Raw genomic sequence first — 19613 nt, 5'->3', positions numbered from 1 at the left:
GTTTGTGTGGTTTTTAAGTGAGGGAGGGAAGGAATTGAGTGGATTGCTTCAAGTCTACCTTTTTGAGATCAGCCAGAGAAGAAGAAATACAAAAGAAAGAAGAATTAAGAAGTGGGGGAGAACAAGAGAGGAGTAGGAAGGAAAGGGGGAGCAGGGAAGGAAGAAAGTATCAGAACCTGAAATATCCACCCAGTTCTGGGATGAGATTTTTTTTTATAGAAATAACAAAAGTACTGGGGAAAACCTGTTAAAAAAATTCAGTATAGACAACAAAGGCTAATTGCATAAACATTTATTTGCTTATTTATTGGTGGCAATAGTATTCTAGCTAGAAATTGGAAAGAAGCAAACGATTTAAACGTACAAAAATGGTATAATGTAATTTGGGAACTAGCATTTTCTGAAAAACTGATGCAAAAACTTTTCCCAGAGTGCAAAAAAAACCCAAGAGACCTTAATGGCAGACTAGTGGTCAGCACACGAACGAAGACTAATTTTACCTTCTGCATTCAATAATACATTTTCCTTCATATTGATATCAGCAACTTTCTGTCTCCCTCCAGTTCTGTGTTCGCATGAACTTTACTGTTATAGTTTACATTTGAGCGATGCCTTTGGGTTGGGAAAAGCGGGGCAGGGCTGGGGCAGGTTGGAATGTTTGATTGGTAATCTTTTACTTCTAGTTAGGGGGGAAAAAGTGGAAATATCTAGCAGCAGTCCAGACAAGCCTTTTTGAAGACCAGGAGCTGAGTATTTCCCTATGTTAGAAAGCCTTTCTGTTGCGAGTCTGACCTTGCAATGGGGGTCACTTGCTGCTCCTGTTCCCCCCAGCCACCTCCGGAAGGCGGCAGCCCCAATTGCAGGAACTGTTGGCTGACCCTGGCCTCAGTTTCCCTTCCCATGTTGACTCCATCACATCCGATTTTAGATCAGGGATCGTAGGAATCGGCCTCCTGGGCCAAATTGGAGAGTTGGGCAGTCACGGCTTGTAATGCTTCTGAATACCAGTTGCTGGAAACTGCAGGAAAACAATTTTATAGACTGTATTTATATCCCACCTTTTCCTCCAAGGAAACCAAAGTGGAATACATGGCTCTCCCCTTCCTCATTTAATCTACCACAACAACCCTGTGAGGTAGGTTCGGATGAGAGTAAGTGACTTGCCCAAGGTCACTCTGTGAGCTTCACAGAGGTCTTTCCAAGGTCCTAGTCTGCCACTCTGACCACTACAACACAGAGTGGTTAACGAAAATGTTTATGAGCGCACATGTGTGTTTGAATCAACAGAAACATATAGACAAGTTGTAGATTAAAATAAAACCATCTCCTTTTATTTTACATTTCTCTACAAGAATTCAAGTGGGACACAGATCCTTAAAACTCTGCTATAAGAATTTCAGCTAGAATTCTCCTTGTTTGCCAGCCTACAACTGAGAACAACACTAGAGAGCTTTGGGTCCCCCCCCCCCAATCTGATCAGATCCTTCATCTTTCTCTGTCTTCCAGTCCACAGCCCTTCTGGGCTCCTTTGGTTTGTTGCTCTTTCCAGGTTCTTCTCATTTTGCGGCATTAGTGCTAAAATGTCCTCATGGGAGGGAAGTAACCCCTGCAGAAAGGAAGAATAACAGACTCAGTTTCAGCACAGAGTAGACAGTTGGCGCCTGAAGGTGATGCCAAACATTTAAAGCACATTTAGCGCATACTGCTTGTCCGCTAAGAATCCTGGGAACTGTAGTTTCCCTCCCCCTGCACAGAGCTGCAATTCCCAGCACCCTTAACAAACAAACAAGCCCACTAGGACTGGTAAGGTGGAAGGCAGGGAGGCCAACAGTAGGTGGCGCCACAGTGAATGGCAAGCAGAGCCAACTAATTGGAGGAGGAGGAAGAAGCTGATGATAGGCAGTGCCAACCCTTGGACTGGTTGTAAGTCAGAAGGTAGACTGGTGCAGGCTGCCTGAGGTTGGTGGGGCAGTGAGTGCCCCATTTGCTCTTATGGACCTGTCTCCATTGGTTGGACTTTATGACCTCCAAATCCCCTCTAGGACCCTATGCTCTTGCACAGGTTTGTTCCGTTTTGACAGGGCTGGGTATGCTCCCAGCGCATTGGCTTCAGAGCAGTAACAGGGACCCTTCTCAGGGTTAGGAGACTCGCAGCCATCTCTCAAACCCCAATGGAGAACCAGGTGATGAGGCGCTCGCCTCCGTGCTGAAACACTCACCGCTGTTGTACTTGCACTGCTTCAGGGCCTCGTTGAAGCCCTCGCACAACGTTAGGTCGCTCTGGTTGGTAGCGCAGTCGAGGAACTGCTTTATCTCGTAGTGGCAGGGGCCGAACTGGGATCCCTGATAGGCTGGCTGCGGCCTGGACTCCTGCAGACAAGGAAAAGAGAGGAGCAAATAACCGCAGGTGAACCTTTCCGAGAAGGGACTTCACCCGGGAGGAAATGGTTTTGCAGATGTAACGTCTCCCGATTAACCAAGGACAGCTCTACCAAGCTAATCTTCCAGGCAGGCTTTGCCTTTAATTAAACCCATAGCCAAACGGCTTAGCGTCAAAGTGTCTACTTTTAGCTAGCAAGAGTCATCCCATGGAGGTCAAGAGGATGCCAGGCTCTCTCCATCTCCAATGATGGCCACTACCCCTGTCCCACCTTGCATAAAATAGGTCTATACATGCACAGACATTCCCCCCCCCCAATTGCTGCTAGAGAAGTGTTTCTGCTGAGTGTGTGGCATGCAACAATGCTGGGAGGGCAGGTGGGTGTGGCTTGGCTGGAATGGTCTCCTGGGCGAAATGGAGGGGCCTAGCAGACAGAATTAGGCCCATGGCTGGTGGTCTGAACCCAACCAGAGATGGCTGTGAGCAGGATTCTTGCATGGCAGGGGGTTGCAGTTGTTGTAATAATAATAATAATAATAATAATAATAATAATAATAATAATAATAAACCACCCTTCATCCAGGGCATTTCACAGAATAAAATGTCCGTTGAGGTACCATCCAACTCTTAGATTCTATGAACACTCTCCTGCATCAGATTTTAGACTGCAATCTCCTCGGGGCGGGGATTTATCATCTTGTATGCTGCATTACAGTGCATAACCATAAGGCAGATCAGCGGTTCTCAAACTGGTATGGCAGGAGAGGATGTGAAGTGTGGCAGGAAGATTCAAGAACAATAAAAGAAAATGTCAACATTTCAGTACAGGATAGGATACGATAGGATAAAGATTATTTTTGGGGAATGTACAACCAGTAACAGCATCCACAACTCTCAAGAGCACTGGCTATTCTTCTACAGTTCTCCACAGCATATTGTTGTGAACAGGGATCTTCAACTCTGTCAAATATGAACGATCAGAAAAGAGAAAGGCTTCTCCATGTTGATGAGGAGGTGAGAAAAAGCAAGCTCACGCCTCTCATTGAATTTGTACACACACTCAAGGTACGGTATATATCTAAGAAGCTTGATTATAATTATATTCTGGGACTGATTCCTGTTCTTATGTAGCTGCATTGTTTTATAGTTTCCGGATGCCCCATGATCATATCATAAAGTGGTTGTGTTCGATGTTTTCCAATGCATTTTGTATTGATAAAAAATTTGGTGCGGCACAAACAATTTTTTTATCCTGAAAGTGTGGGCGCAGAGGAAAGTTTGAGGACCACCGATATAGATGAAGAAGAATGCACAGAAAATTGCACTGTTGTGCACTTAGAAGGCTAGCAGTCATTCCTACCCCCTTAGTGACACAGACACACACACACACAGAGCAACTTGACAATTACAGCCTCACCTGGACAGCACCGCTGGCTGGCTTGGCCGGCTCGGAGCTGCTCCCTCCGCTGAAGGCCCCGGTGAGTGCGCCACCAACCACATGACCCACCGCAGAGCCAACAGCCACTCCTGCCGCGGTCGTAGCCATCTGGGCCATTAAGCCAGGCTGTTGGGGCTGAGCTGGAGCAGCCATTGCCGAAGGAGGAGGGTGAGCTGGGGGGTGGGCATGAGATGGGCTGTTGAGAGAAAGAGAAGAGGAAATAAAAGAACCAATGAAAACTTGGTTCAGGGGTTGCCAACAGAGTGGTCTTCTCCAACCTGATGGACTATGACCGCCACCAACCAACCAGGTGCATTTTGCACCTGCCTGCCAGCTACTTGCCACCAAGTCAACATGCCCGGGCGCCAGAATGACTGACACCTGGCGTCTCCACCATCTGGAGGTGCATGCCTGGAGATCCTTGGATCTGGACTGTGCTCACACACTAGGGACACGTCCTGTGGAATTCTACCTGTCACATTTTATCTGCACAACCAGAATGAAATTCAGGAACCAAAAAGTCGTATTGAAAAATGGCAACTAGGCATTCCGTTTTGGCGACTGTAACCCTGGTCTAAGAGGCCATTTGGCACCTAGCTTACCGTATTTTTCGTTCCATAAGAAGCACTTTTTTCCTCCTAAAAAGTAAGAGGAAATGTCTGTGCGTCTTATGGAGCGAATGCGTGGTCCCTGGAGCCGAATTGCCCAGGGGCATCGTGCTTTTTAAATACTTTTTTAAAGAAAGAACTAAAGGCTAACAAGAGGAAAAGAGAAAGGAACCAGCTCAGCAGCTGATTACAAGAGATCAGAGAGGGAGATAAGGGAGCTAGCTCCTTCCCAGTCCCTCCCGGCCCCTTGCCTAGGCCTCAATAGTTGTCTGCAGAGGGAGACATGTGACTGGCTGATTAGATTATCTGTCTGGAAACTGTAGAAATGGGTCCCTTTCCTAGAGAAGCTGCAGAACTGTGAGTTGATTTTTCCCTTTGCAAGGATTTTTTCCCTTTGCAAAGAAACTCGGCAACTTTGAGCTGATCCTAAAAAATGGCGCTTTCCCCCTTTGCAAAAAAGATGCACAACTCTGAGCTGACCCCCGCCCCCCCAAAAACGGGGCTTTCCCCATTTGCAAAAGAAGCTGCACAACTTTGAGCTGACCCTAAAAGAAATGGAGCTTTCTCCCTTTGCAAAATAAGCTTCCTCAAATATTTAATTTGGGGGGGGGGCAAAGGCACCTAGGCCTCTAAGAGTTGGCTGCTATGCCTAGGACAATTCAAGAAAGCAAAAAAAAAAATTCCCTTGTTTTCCTCCTCTAAAAACTAGGTGCGTCCTGTGGTCAGGTGCATCCTATGGAGCGAAAAATACGGTATATATCTGAGTTTCTAACACTGCTCTCAATGGCCCCCCCCCCGAATCAATTTTGTGGGGCAGACAGGGGGGAGGGGAAAGCCCCATTGTGCTGGCAAAAGCCCTTGTGTTCAAATCTTCGTGGGTTCCTGCTGTCACAACCGGCTAGCTGAATCTGGCACAGCTTTTGGTTTACTTCTGACCCACCAGGGAGCAGAGTTCACTTTCTTTCAAAACAATCTAAACACAAGACCGACGTTAACACAACCAGCAATTCCAAAAGGTCACCTTGGGATGCTCGCCGATTTTTGCCATCAAGTGAAACAGCAGGTAAATACAACTCAAATATTAGATTTGTATCCAGAACGTTCTAGTCCAGGCACCCCCAAACTCAGCCATCCAGATGTTTTGAGACTACAATTCCCATCATCCCTGACCACTGGTCCTGTTAGCTAGGGATGATGGAATTTATAGTCCCAAAACATCTGGAGGGCCGAGTTTGGGGATGCCTGTTCTAGTCCTCCCTCTTCCTCATCCCAAATCCTTGTAATGTATTTATTTATTTATTTACAGTATCTCTGGCCCGCTCTCTAGTGAATATTTTCAGTCTGCAAACCTGGAGAGCTGCTGCCAGCCAGCGTAGGCAATACCGAGCAAGGTGGACCAATTGTCTGACTCTGTATTAGTCAGTTTCCTGTGTTCCAATATCCTGACCTGAAGGTATCTTAGCACCTCCACGAGGCAACAAGTTCAATGCTGGAAATTGATGGGGGAAATCTAAAAACCGTGTGTGTGTGTGTTTCCCAGTAAACTATTGAACTGCTTGCTGCTGCCTTTACCAGGGAAGGGAGAGGTTATGGAAACAAAGCCTTAGAATGTTCCAGAAAAGAGCACCTTGCAAAAACACACACCATAAAACCGAAACAGCCACATTTTTTTAGAAAGGAAGAAAAAAAAAAGCAGCATCCTCACTACCAATTATTATTTTGCAGTTTAAGACTTCCAAACAGCCTTTTCTCATTCTAAAAAGTGGAATCTCATTATTTTAACCAGGCCTGATCTCACTGATAGCCTTCAGATCTACGAGCAAACCAACAACCTTCAGCTACCCACACTCAAAAGCAGTGACGCACGACAGAACCTTCTAGGTGTTGGTTCCTAATTTGTGGAATGCCCTCCCTGCTGAGTTGCCTCTCCTACCCTCCTTAAAAACATTCCTGTTTTCCTGGGCATTTGATGGCTGAAAGATACTGTTCCTAAGTGACCTTGAAATTATTACTATTTTTTTTACCAACCCTTCACCCTAAGGTCCTGGGACAGGTTACAACCCAGCAAAAAACTCAAATCGGTAGAGCCTGAGACTCTTGATCTCAGGGTCATGGGTTCGACACCCACAAAGGACAAAAGAGGGTTGGACTAGATGACCCCCATGGTCCCTTCCAACTCTACAATTTGATGAACTTACAATGACGGGAATAAGGTGCGTCCATTTATAAGGTGGGGGTCCTGATTAGTGGTAAGCGCGACAGTTTTATGTTCAATTCACTGCTACTGTCTTACCCCTTTGGTGTCTGCTGCCCTGGGCATCTCTGGGAGGATGGGCGGGAAAAAAAAATTAAAATCAACAACCTCCTCCCCAAAGATTATTTTATTTTATTTTATGTGAATTGGGAGCCACCCCAAACTTCCCCACCTATTTCCAGTGTCAGAACTCGGCATTTTTGACCCACAAGACACACTCTGGTATAGTGGTTAGAGAGTCAGTCTGAGGCTAGGGAAAACAGTCAAAAAGCTCATTGCATGACCTTGGCTGGGCCAGCTGTTCTCTCTTAACCTGGCCTACCTAACAGGGTTGTTGTGAGAAAAAAACTGAAGGGAGTGAAGAGAGGTCACCTTGAGGTCCTTCGAGAAGCGACAGGATACAAACGCTATAACACAAATACATAAAGAAATGTGCGTGTACAGAGAACGATTTTCTTCCCTCCTGGTATGAGGCGGGGAGTGATAGGGGTTTTTCCCCAGGACAGAGGGAGGGCCCTTGCAACTGCTCCTTTGAAAACTAAGCCCTTTCTTATTTAAAGGTGACTTTGCCAACCTCGCTGCTTAGACGCTGCCCTCGTACCTGGCCACGGTCGACCGGGATCCCACGCTCCGGCTGCCCCTGGGCATGTTGATCTTGGGTCTATTATATCAGCGCTGCTCCTGACTGCCGGCCGGCCTTCTCCTCCTCCTGCTGCTTCCTTGCAAAAGACACTCCGAGTCTCCTTGAACTCGATCGTTGCGCAGCTAGTTTCAAGAATGGAACCCACGTGGTTCAGCATCAATCATTAGAATTAGAACGTTCGCTCTGAGCAGGCGCAAAGCCGCGCAGCCAATGAAGTCTCTGCCCTCTTCTTGCCGACGCTAGTTTGGAGACACTTCCCCCCGCCCATTCACAGACACCTGTCCTCCCCCTCCTCATAGAGCTATAAATTGTAGAGGCGCAGCAACGCCGCCTATTGACGGAGCTTTCTGGTTCCTTTTGACGATTAGGTAAATATATTGTAAAATTGTTTTGAACCTGGAGGTTCTCTTTACCTATCATATCTAACAGCTGCTGGCGACGCTCTGTCAGTGTCTCTAGCTCAGGCATCCCCAAACTCGGCCCTCCAGATGTTTTGGGACTACAACTCCCATAATCCTTGGCCATTAGCTATGCTGGTGATGCTTGATGGGTGTTGGAGTCTGATAGCCTCTCCATGAATGCATTATCTGGATCACCTCACTCTAATACAGGCATAGGCAACCTTGACTTTCCAGATGTTTTGGAACTACAACTCCCACCATCCCTAGCTAACGGGCCAGTGGTCAGGGATCATGGGAGTTGTAGTGCCAAAACATCTGGAGAGCCAAGGTTGCCTATGCCTGCTTGAATAGCTGCGCAGTTTAACGTCTTCCAATGACTAGAGGGAGGGGGTGAAATCTCTGCTTGCTTTCTCTCATGCATAATCCGAGTGTCTTTGACTTAAGAAAACCATACAGGGGAGCACAGTGGTGTTTTCTCCATGTTACTGGGAGCAGGGTGGGTGGGAAGACACAAAAGACAGAGCGACTTGTGTTCAGGTGATTGTCACGTTGTCCTGACTACTCTAGCAGAACAACAGAGATGCTGCAGAATAGCAAAAAAACCCAGATGGCACTCTTTTCTCTGTGTGTCAAGTAACTATTATGCAACTAGCGAGAAGGTAGCCTTCATTTCCCTCCACAGCACTTGCGTGGGTGTGTATTTCACTGAAAATCAATAACACTAAAGTCCACCTGCATTGGAACATCTTTCTCGAGTTTTCCTTTGCAACCAGCTTCCCCTTGTATAGCTGAATCTTAACAGACACAGTGGGACCTGGAACACGATGTTGCAGCATAGAATGCTATTGGGTGTTTCAGCCTCTCGGCCATACCCGTTTCCAAAACTTTGTAGCTCCATTCCCAGGGTTAAGGATGAGCAAATACGCAAACTTTTGTTCCCGTGTTCTAATTTTTACAAGATTTCCACATCAGTTTGTGATTTTTTTTAAACCCCTCATGAAAATTGATCAGCATTTTACTGCTAAGTATCTCCTAATATTTTAATAATTTATTTTCCCCAATATAAGCCATTTTTGTGTGCTATTGTCCCTAATGACTGCCAGTGATGCATGGATGGATATATCTATATCAATCTAAATACATTCTCCAACAGTGGCTGGAAATACGCCTATGAAGCTAGGAACAGACGATGTCTCCAGCCTCTTCTCCACATGGAGGCTCCATTAAACTAGCGGAGCCTAAGGCTGGATCTACACTGATCAGTAAAACGCAGTTTAAAAAAAGGTTACATAGCTCTCAAATGCAATGTCCCATTGATGTGTCACTGTTCTACAGTGCTCTCTAGTGTCATATTTTTATAATACATTTCTACAGCTATAAAAAGCAAAGGACCACCTTCAATTCCAAGCTTTTAATTCAAAGAACGAGAACAGAGTCAAAGCATAAACCACAGCCCCTTGTCAACAGAGGGCTATAAACGCAAGTGACAATGTATGTGTGCAGCATTCAAAGATCTCCCAAGAACATCAAAAGGCCTTGTTTACACATTGGTTTAAGAGACACATTTTGGGGGAGGGGGTGGGGCAGAGGAGAAACATTTCCTACATTAGATATATTGGCAAAATGAGACTGAAGGCAGTGGGGTGAACCTCATAAAAAAAACACATCACGGACAAAAGAAAGCAGAGATTTCTAAAATCGACTGCTCACGAGGACACCAGGATCCTGTGGAGATACCAAGAGAAACTAAAGACAGCCAGGATCTAAGCAGAGGACCAAAGCCCGAGAAGCACCTTCCAGCATCCTGTATCTTAAGCACAAACGATGGAGCTGCCTCAGGGGATCGTCTCTCTTTAACCACATACTAAAGGGGAAGGCGCTCATCTTGGCCTCTGCTGGAGGTTAGGTGTGTTGTCTCCAAAGGTAGCAAGTACAGGGAAGCAAAGACCAAAGGTAAAAGTCCCAAATGCGACCCCTTGTAACACATGGAACCATTTCATGCATTGCCTTTGTGGTGTTTGTGACTTCACGCGGGTTGGCACCGCCAGGCAATGGATAAAGCCCACATTTCAGTCCCCGACTCTGCTGGTCTTTCTCCTCGCTGTCAGCACTTGTCCTGGAAGAAAACTTCCAACATGCAAATAAAAAAGGCTCCCATTTGTGGTTTAGTGCAACAATTTTTGGTTTTAAGGAGAAAAGTGGCTGTTTGTGGTTTTGTTTTCCGAGAAAAAACTGGACAGCCAGCAATTCCTGCTTAATGTTATCCCACTCCCTTTGAAATCCCAGTTTCATAGCTTGCAAGCAATTCCGGGCTAAGTAACTCAACAGTCCCAGGAAAGGCCTCCTTGGAACTGGGCTGAGCTTACGAATATTTGAAAGCCTAGAGTGATTTGTTTTGGAGGGGGAGAACACTGCCCCTATGCATCTCGAGGTGGTGTAGGGAAATTTCAACAGCAGGGTGGAAAACTCAACAGCATGATCCCGGGCAGCTCCATGCTGCTGACCGCATTGTTTAAACCCCCAGAATTTATGTTATAAGGTGATGCAGCTGTTTTGAGGGACATGGGAATCTAAATAGGTTTGCAGCAAAGAGGATTCTAAAGGAGTGTGAGTTCTGTGCATCCCTCCAATCCAAAAAACATCACCACACCGCTCCAAAAGTAGATAAAATGCCACACACAAAAGAGAGATGTTTTGCCACAGTTCCTTTGTTGTAACAAATTCATTTACTGCACCTCTGACTGTCACCCCACCAGAAACTGTCTAGTATGGCCAATCATCTTGCAGAATCAATCTATCCCTGTTGGAGTTTCAGGAGCAGGGTGTGTGTGTGTCACTTATTAGTCTTCAATCCAATTTACTTAACACTACAGGAAATGGGAGTGCTAAAGACAGCCTCCTTCCACATTGTGCCCCTCTTGGAGTACAACTCCTATCTGCCCCAGCCAGGTTAGCCAATGGTCAGGGATAGTGGGAGTTGTAGAGGGCTTAAGATCTCCGTTCTAGGAGAAGGAATCAGAGCAGGGGGAGGGTGGGGGGTTGGAAGAGGCGGGTTTTATTTCCCAGACAGCTGATTGTAGAGCAACGGCACATAGTTGTCCCACTCGGCCTGGTAGCATGTTCCTGCCACGGGGCCCCCCAGCTTATACTTCTTGCGGAAACTTTCCACTTTGAAATTGCCCCGTTTATCCCCGGACCGGTTGCTGAGGATGGGCTCGTTGCATTCCAGCTCCTGGGCTTGCTCGTAGACCAGCCACACGTAGCGATGGAGCCCTGCAGCGTGCGAGAGAGAAAACAAGGGTTGCGCACCTGTGTCAGGAGGAAGCGATCGCGAACCTCCCCTCCATCACACGCAAGTCACAGCCATCCAGTAACACAGTGGATCCCAAAGTGGGGCCAAGGGATTACCTTGGGGGGGGGGGGTTGCTTAGAGGCAGGGGGGGCATGAAGGTGCTGGGAGGTGTAATAGCTTATCAGATTTTGAAAAGCTGGTATCACTGGATCAAGGCCATTAATTTTGCAGAAAAAAACTAAATCGTTTGAATTGGATTTTGATGAAATGTGCAACTCATAGTAATTTTATTATCTTCCTTAGTGGGTGATGCAAACCACTATTCTGAATAATGCTTTTTAATAGGGTTGGTGGGCACTGGAGATGAGTTTATCAAACCAAGGGGCATGGTGGCCCAACCTTTGCGGGGGGAACCATGGCAGTAGCATATGCAAAGGATTCTAATTTTATTTTATTATTTTGCAAATAATTTGTGTTGCTTTATTGGAACAAAATACAGTCGTACCTTGGTTCTCAAACAGAGTGCATTCTGGGCAGGGTGGATAAAAATCAATGATTTTTTTTTTAAAAAATCGGATTTTTTTTATTTCAATCAGATTTTTTTGATTTAAATTGATTTTTTTAAAATAAAATGCTTTTTGAGGAAAATATATTACCATCCAAAGGTTATTCCATCATGAAATAAAGATTAGTTTTTTAATTATGTAGAATAAGGTTGTATATGTTTAATTTTTTGGGTAAATAAATTCCATTAATCCATTCACAATGTCATGCTCTTCCAGAGGTTTTTGTAAGATTATTGGGCAGTTTCTCTGCCTACAAGATGATATCACAGATGCTTGGTTTACTTTTGCAGTTCTCAAAACTGAATTTGACTCAACAGAGATCACATGCCTCTTCTTCACAGCAAAAATGTTATAACATGAACAGAGTTGAGAGAAAAGACCTTAATCCTATTGTTCTACAAACCTATGAATACAGAAACAACCCCTTCAGTGCTAAGTTTCAAGAAGTTCAGTGAATAGAACAGAAACAATATTTTTCTGATTGTTTGGAGTGGACAGTATTTAAGTTTTTCATGTGTAGGCTGGGCTGACAGTCTAAATTTCTTAAAATATATATATTTTGTTTTTGTTTAGCCAAATTAGTTAACAAGCATGGATGTTTGTTTAAGCAAATAACATATGCTGTAATGTTATTGTTTCAGTTGAATAAATCTATTTAAATTGTTATTAAGGTAATGATTATTTTTCTCCTTCCTAAGTACAACAGTAAAGTTGTCCAAATATGAATGATTAACCTATTAAACTGGGGATAAAAAACTAATATGAAAAGTTGTTATTCTAAAAATCTTCATCTACTTGCATATTAAAGTTATACCAGCAAGAATTGGTAGTATACCAGCAATTCTTGCTGGTGTCTCCTTCTTTGGAGGTCTTTAAGCAGAGGCTTGACAGGCATATGTCAATAATGCTTTGATGGTGTTTCCTGCTTGGCAGGGGGTTGGACTGGATGGCTCTTGTGGTCTCTTCCAACTCTATGATTCTATGAATTAGTCTTTATGTAGAAAACTATGATTTAAATCAAGCCTTACTGACTAGTGATTTAAATCATGATTTAAATCGTGATTTAAATCAGTTTGATTTAAATCAAATCCACCCTGATTCTGGGAGTCCATTCAACTCCCAGAACCGTTCAAAAACTAAGCGTCCTGCAGCCAGTCGGAAGCCACGGCGGACATCTGGCTTCCGAAAATCGTATGAAAACCGGAATAATAATAATAATACAGTGGTACCTCGGTTTAAGTACACAATTGGTTCTGGAAGTCTGTACTTAACCTGAAGCGTATTTAACCCGAAGCGAACTTTCCCATTGAAAGTAATGGAACGTGGATTAATCCATTCCAGATGGGTCCACGGAGTACTTAAACTGAAAGTACTCAAACCGAAGCATACTTAAACCAAGGCATGACTGTACAGTGGTGCCTCGCAAGACGAAAGCAATTCATTCCGCGAGTCGCTTCTTCTTGCTATAATTTCATCTTGCGAATCGCGGTTTGCTGTGGCAAAAAACAAAACAAAACCCCACCGAAAAGCTTTGTCTTGCGATGCGCGGCCATAGAAAACTTCGTCTTGCGAGTCACCAAAAACATCCCAAAACGCTTTCGTCTTTTGAGTTTTTCGTTGCGCGAGGCATTCATCTTGTGAGGTACCACTGTATATTATTTATACCCCACCCATCTTCCGGTTTTCGATCGTTCAGGAGCTGAAACATATGTGTTACAAGGCGTTCGGCAACCAAGGTACGAATGTATAAGCAGACAACTAAAACGTAATCTACAATCGTAACAGTGCGAAAGAAAGGGGGAACCCCCATACACCTTTAATGCCATCCGGTGGCCATTTATTTCATATAAGGGTCTACAAAAAATGCAATGAGCTGAATCACTATAAATCTGAATATATATTTCTTGGTACTCCAATTGGAGAAGATGACTGGGCTGTGGATTGATGTTTTCATATTGTCAACACCAACCAGCAGCTGTTTCCGGGGTATCAGATTTGGGGATTGTGGGTGGGTGGGCATTCCCAGTCCTATCCGGACATGCCAGGGATTGAATGTGGGACCTTACCATATCAGGGAGGTACTCTTACCACTAAGCCATAGTCCTTCTCCTTTCTGGGCTATTCAAAGCGCTATTGTCCACAAGGGATAGTGCTGCTGTGTTAGTATGGGTGGATTAATGGCTAGACAACAAAAGTGGATTTTGCAGTCACCAAGAGACTTCTACTTTGAGCCTGGAAGGTTAAACACCCACCATCAATGACGCAATAGTAGTCTGAGGAATTTTGTGTGTTCTTATGCTCAGGTCCCGCTTGCGGGTTTCCTATAGGCACCTGACTGGCCACTGTGGGAGCAGGACTAAATGGGCCACTGGCCTGATCCAGCAGGCTCTAACAACAACAACAACAACAACAATTTTATTATTTATACCCTGCCTATCTGGCTGGGTTGCCCCAGTTACTCTGGGCGGCTTCCAACATAAAATAAAGACACAATAAAACACTGTTTGATGTTTTATCGTGCTTTTACTATTCTGTTAGGAGCCACTCAGAGTGGCTGGGGAAACCCAGCCAGATGGGCAGGGGTATAATAAAGTTAAATAATAATAATAATAATATCCATAAAGAATAAAATTATTATTATTACTGTCAGGGAGGTTGCTGGCTACCCTCGAGCAACGACACTCCAAATCATCTTGTCTTTAATACATTTATCGTGAACGTTATTTACAGTGCAAGAGCTTCATGAAAACATGTCTCCTCAGTACTATCGGATTCTCCCAATGGCGCTTTTCGGCTCCTCCCCCAGCAGAGTAGTTTGGGGACCCCCAAATCTCTGCCCCCCTGCGTTTGCGAGCTGCTGATTGCCTCAGTTCCGGGGTGAATTTGAAAGGACACCCCTCTGCTGTTTCCCCGCTAGAACTCTCTGCTGGCCCCTCCTTCCTTGCTGGTATCACAGGCTGCAGGTAGTGCTCTTGGAGGCTGCCTGAACCCTGGCCCGCTCCGCTCACTTCCTCCTTCCTGTCTCCTGTCCCGCTGTTGTCAGAGCCGTTCGAAGAGCTGGATTTGATGAGGGGTGGCTGTTCCCTGTAAGCCCACCCCCTTACAATTACTAATATCCAATAATAATAATAATAATAATAATAATAATAATAATAATAATAATATCCATTAAGAACTTCCCTGAACAGGGCTGCCTTCAGATGTCTTCTAAGTCATATAGCTGTTTATTTCCTTGACATCTGGTGGGAGGGTGTCCCACAGGGCGGGTGCCACTACCGAGAAGGCCCTCTGCCTGGTTCCCTGTAACTTGGCTTCTTGCAGTGAGGGAACCGCCAGAAGGCCCTCGGCTCTGGACCTCAGTGTCCAGGTTGATTGATGGGGGTGACAGGGCTGAGGCCATTTAGGGTTTTAAAGGTCAGCACCAACGCTTTGAAATGTGCTCGGAAATGTACCAGGAGCCTGTCTCCTTATGCTCTTATTTCAGCCATGCAAATTACTGAAGCAGAATTGTTTAGCTTTGCAGCTTTTCTTTCGCTGTTTGCAGCCTGCCCTGATCCAACAGGTCTGCTTCCCCCCCCCCCCAAAAAAGTGCAAACTGAGTTGAGACACTCCACAGACCTTGCATTAAAGCAATGGTACCAGCATTACAGGTGCTTACCTGTTCCTTTAGGTGGTCCAGAGCCCACGTAGTCCGACAAGACTTTGCCGCTGCTGATGTCATTGCCTTTCATATTGACCACTAGGAAGTGGTGCCACTCCCTAGAGAGAGCAAGAGAGAGCAAGAGAGAGAGAGAGAGAGAGAGAGAGCACCTGCCTCAGTTTCCCCAGAGTAAATCTTGCAGGAACACTAAAAAAATAGAATTAGCAGGGTTCCAGCTTCTGTGAAGCTAGGCCCGATCCACGAAGACTCTCAAACCCAATTCCGCATAAGCTCAAGGGTCGCTGGTTGTTCCCCAAATTTATTTATTTACCTAATAAATTGTTTGATTGTAAAAAAAAACCTCAAAATGGTTTAGTAAAAACATAAAACAAAAATCAAAGGTGGGGGGGGGGAGATCAAACCCATACTTTAAAGCATACAAAAGTTAAAATACTCAGCAGATTAAAACTAGCTCAACTTTCTAAGCAACTGGCTGGGCTTGTCTAAACAAGGACATTTTTAGCAGGAGCCAAAAGGAGGGCAGCAAAGGTGCCTGCTTCATCTCAATAGGCAGGGAGTTCCAAAGTGCAGGGGCTGCCAGAAGCTGATGAGGCTTTTTCCGACGGCAAGCTACCAAGCCTTTACTGCTATCAGCCCAGTCCTGTGGAACTCTCTGCTGAGAGATACAGCAGGAACCTTCTGTTTCCACTTTTAAATGCCTGCTGAAAACTTTTCTATTGTGTCAGGCTTATGCAGGCCATCAAGCAGACATCTAATAGTTAACCGATTTCCAATTTTAGTTTTTTAAATTAGTCTTTATTGCTTTGTTTTTCTGTATAATGGATGTAAGCCGCTCTGATTTTTTTTTAGGAATAGCGACATTGATTTTACAAACAAAATATAAATAAAAGGCCTTTGTCAGGCATCGGAATGGATGGTTCAAATTTTGCAGCGCAGCCACAGACATCTCTGCATAAAGGAACAAGTGTTGGAATAGAGGTGAGGTCTGCTTTTCCCTTTACCTCCAAGGAAGACCCCCCTGCAACCTCCAGATCACCTATCAATTGCCTCATTTGACCTTGAAAGGTAAGAAATCTTTATATATTATTAAAAACAACAACACACTGCTTTCCTGCAAATCCCGGATTGCCTTCTGGATCAAATCCGGCATGGAAATTCTGAATCTCACAGCCTGCCCCTCTCACCTGAACTTTGGGTTTTTCCTGCTCGGTGCATCAGGGTCAGTAAGGACCAAAGTGTACAGCTTTTCTGCATTGCAGTTCTCCCAGTCGATCTTCGTCGGGCGATTCTTGACCTGCCAGAAGCAAAAAGGCAAGACCTTTAGAACCTATTCAAAAATATAAAAACGAAGACAACGCATTCACCATCATCCAGCCAATCAAACCATGCCTTAACCAAAGTCACATTCACACAATACCTTTAAAGCACTGTTACGCCAGTAGCAATGGCTCCCCCCCCAAAGAAAAATCAGGGAACTGTATTTGTTAGGGGTGCTAAGAAATTCAAGGAGGCCCCTATTCTGGTCTCAGAGCTACAGTTCCCAGTGGTTTAACCATCAAATGCTCTTCACAGGGAACTTTGAGAACTGGGAGGGGCGTCCTAACAACTCTCAGCACCTTTAACAAACTACAACTCCCAGAATTTCACACGGGACAGTTATATACAGCAGGCATATCCAACAGGTAGATCGTGATCTACCAGTAGATCACTGGATGTTTGTGGTAGATCACTGGCAGATCACTGGCTCCCCCCAAAGAAGGTCAACAACTTTGGCTCCCCTAAAAAAAGCTCAACATTTTTGCCCTGCACCCCCTAAAATATGGCTTTCTTCCTCCCTAAAAGCTCAACAACTGTGACCTGAACCCCTAAAAACAGGGCTTTCCTTCATAAAAAAAAGCTCAACAACTTTGACCTGGACCCCCAGTTTTTAACTCTGTGAGTAGATCTCAGTCTCTTGTGAGTTGGCCACCCCTGATATACAGTTTTCCTGCAGGGGCACCAAGCAAAGGCCTGCAGCTGGGATTCACCTAGTTCAGGGATGAGGATCCTGCAGCCCTCTGGAAGTTGTTAAGAGCTGCAATCTGTGATTGGACTGAAAGGAGTCAGCTGGGGTTGATAGGAGTCAGAAGATCATGTGTTCCCACCACTGTCATAGTCCAAAGGGAAAGAGGGAGAGTTAAGGCTGGATTTTATCTAGGGGAACCGAGAGACAGCCCACCTGTCATTGAATTATGTGTTCATTCATAAGTGCACCACCGGGGACTGGTGTTTTCTGACAGCAAACATAGGAAGCTGCCTTCCTTCTTCATCAGCTTCCTATGTTTGCTGTCAGAAAATACCAGTCCTGGTGGGATACTTACAGAGTTAACCTAAAAGAACATTGTAAACATTTAAATTCTTTGGCAGGTTTGGATTGACCCCTGCATGACAGTAGGAGATTTTACAAAACCAATACAACTGAGACAATTTAGTAGAGACAATGGAAACTGCGCAGTTGAAAACGTAAGTAAGGAACCACATTGGGGTGATCAGAAGTCATAATGGAATCTGTTATGTATGAATCTATTTCTTTTTCTTGGCAGTATGTATCGATTTTTGACTGTTTTGTTGATTGGTTTTCTTTGTAAAATTAATAAAAGCATTAAATATTTTTTAAACAACAACAACAACATAGGACTTTGCCTTATACAGAGTCTGGCCATGGACCTATCTTTCTCAAGCTTGCCTGCACTGACCGGCAGCAGTTCTCTAGGGTTGCAGGCAGGAGTGCTTTGCCAGCCCCACCAGAAGATAGGAGGGATTTGAACTTGGGACCTTCTCTAGGGCCGCAATCAACTTGGCTGCAAGCAGCAGCAGCTCCGCTTCCGTTGCTGTATACGCCTCTCCCGGAGGGTGCAAAGGGCGGCGGGCAGGCTTTGCTCTGCTCCGGCGGCGGGTGCCCGCGCGCTCCTCCCCTTTTGCTGCAGGCCAGCCCCGGCACGCGCTCCAGGGGCTCCGACAGCAGCCTGGCATCGGAGGAGGCGGGGCAGGTCAGACCTGTGCAGGCCGCTTGCAAGTCCCAGCCTCTCTCAACGGTTGCATTTTTGGCACAACCCCTCCGACCCTTTGGGGGGGGAAACAACCCCAAATCTTATCGTTCTGTCTATTCTAAAGGAAACTCTCTTTCTCTGATGCAGCGAACAGATGGATGGCAAATTAAAAAACTCGGGTGTCTTAAAATAAATTGCAGAAGTGACGCATGCAGACCCTTCCAATTGGGATTCCTTTGCCATCATCCTAAAGTGCACATATTCCTCGGTGAAGGCAAAAAGCGCCCTGCGGCTTTTCGAAAGCAAGGCGCTTTTAATTTTTATCTGCTTGCAGCGGATCACCGGCGCTAGACGAGGGAGGCCATGCACAGCGCGCGGGCCTTGCCACCTCGCGTCGTTGCAAACGCAGGATATATTTTATTTTCTGCAACGGGGAGAGGTCCCACTGCACCGAGCAGACGTTTTCTTGGGTGATCTCGACCCAAGGAGAGATGGACGCATGCAAAACAAAAACAAAAGCAGACGCCGCTTTTCGCGTTGTAGGGGGAAGGCAGGGCAATTGCAGCCATTGTGCAAAAGGCTGGGAAGCGTTTTGCATCAATTTCTTTGCACGGAAAGGGATTGTGGCTGGAGTGGATTACCTGGGTGGGAGTGAGGACTTTGCCCAGCTCGTCGATCTCCACCGACCCGTAGTTGACCGAAAGAGGAACCGCCGGCTTCTCATCCACCTCCAAGAGTTCTAGGGATACCTCCCAGTCAGCGAGATCTACCGCCATCTTCGCAAAAAGAAAAAACCCAGAAAGCCGCCCCTCCGCTTGATCTCTCCCGGGCAAAGATCCCGCGCGCAAGCTCCCCGTCCGAGCAAGAGAATCTGGCGCTAGATAAGTGACAGCGACCTCCTGTAATCCTAGAGGAGGCGGGACCTATCTGTTTTATGCCCATTGGCTCTTGGTAGAGGGAGGGGTGTGCCGGTGGGGGTGTGCTCTTTGGAGAGGGGGTCGAAGGCTCTGGAAATGTCATAGAGCAGAGATGGGGGGTCCTGGCATCCTCAGCCTAATGTGCCCCCCAAGCTCCCCATCCACCCCTCGAGACCCATGACGCCTATGGATGCCTGCATTAAAAATAGATATTAAAATTTAAAAGCAGCCACCTAATTAAGGGCCACCTTTTCTAATCAATCAAAATATTATAATCACCTAAGACGGACTGTTTGCTCAGAAGCGACTTCCCAGGTTTTAAGGGCGCAGTTAAGGGCTCAATGGGGCTTAAGGTAAAGGTAAAGGGACCCCTGACCATTAGGTCCAGTCGTGACCGATTCTGGGGTTGCGGTGCTCATCTCGC

The 19613-nt window shown here is 45.7% G+C and overlaps 2 protein-coding genes across 2 annotated transcripts; both read right to left on the bottom strand.

Annotated features, from left to right (window-relative positions):
- Nucleotides 1-293: 293 nt before the first annotated feature.
- CHCHD10 (coiled-coil-helix-coiled-coil-helix domain containing 10) lies at nt 294-7475 on the bottom strand. The gene is made up of 4 exons (XM_035099203.2): nt 7282-7475; nt 3798-4014; nt 2220-2370; nt 294-1606 (listed from the first exon to the last, which is right to left on the bottom strand). Exons 1-4 carry the CDS (start codon nt 7326-7328, stop codon nt 1587-1589), a joined length of 435 nt encoding a protein of 144 aa, XP_034955094.1. The 5' UTR covers nt 7329-7475; the 3' UTR covers nt 294-1586.
- A 1645-nt stretch (nt 7476-9120) lies between these two features.
- On the bottom strand, nt 9121-19309 carry LOC118076325 (phosphatidylethanolamine-binding protein 1). The gene is made up of 4 exons (XM_035098989.2): nt 18914-19309; nt 16428-16537; nt 15241-15341; nt 9121-10997 (listed from the first exon to the last, which is right to left on the bottom strand). The coding sequence occupies exons 1-4, from the start codon at nt 19046-19048 to the stop codon at nt 10780-10782; spliced, it is 564 nt and encodes a 187-aa protein (XP_034954880.1). The 5' UTR covers nt 19049-19309; the 3' UTR covers nt 9121-10779.
- Between the last annotated feature and the right edge of the window lie 304 nt (nt 19310-19613).

The sequence above is a fragment of the Zootoca vivipara genome, chromosome 17 (assembly GCF_963506605.1).
Source record: "Zootoca vivipara chromosome 17, rZooViv1.1, whole genome shotgun sequence".
Classification (NCBI taxonomy): Eukaryota; Metazoa; Chordata; class Lepidosauria; order Squamata; family Lacertidae; genus Zootoca; species Zootoca vivipara.
Note: the sequence above shows the minus strand (reverse complement) of the source record. Positions and strands in the feature narration are given on the sequence as shown.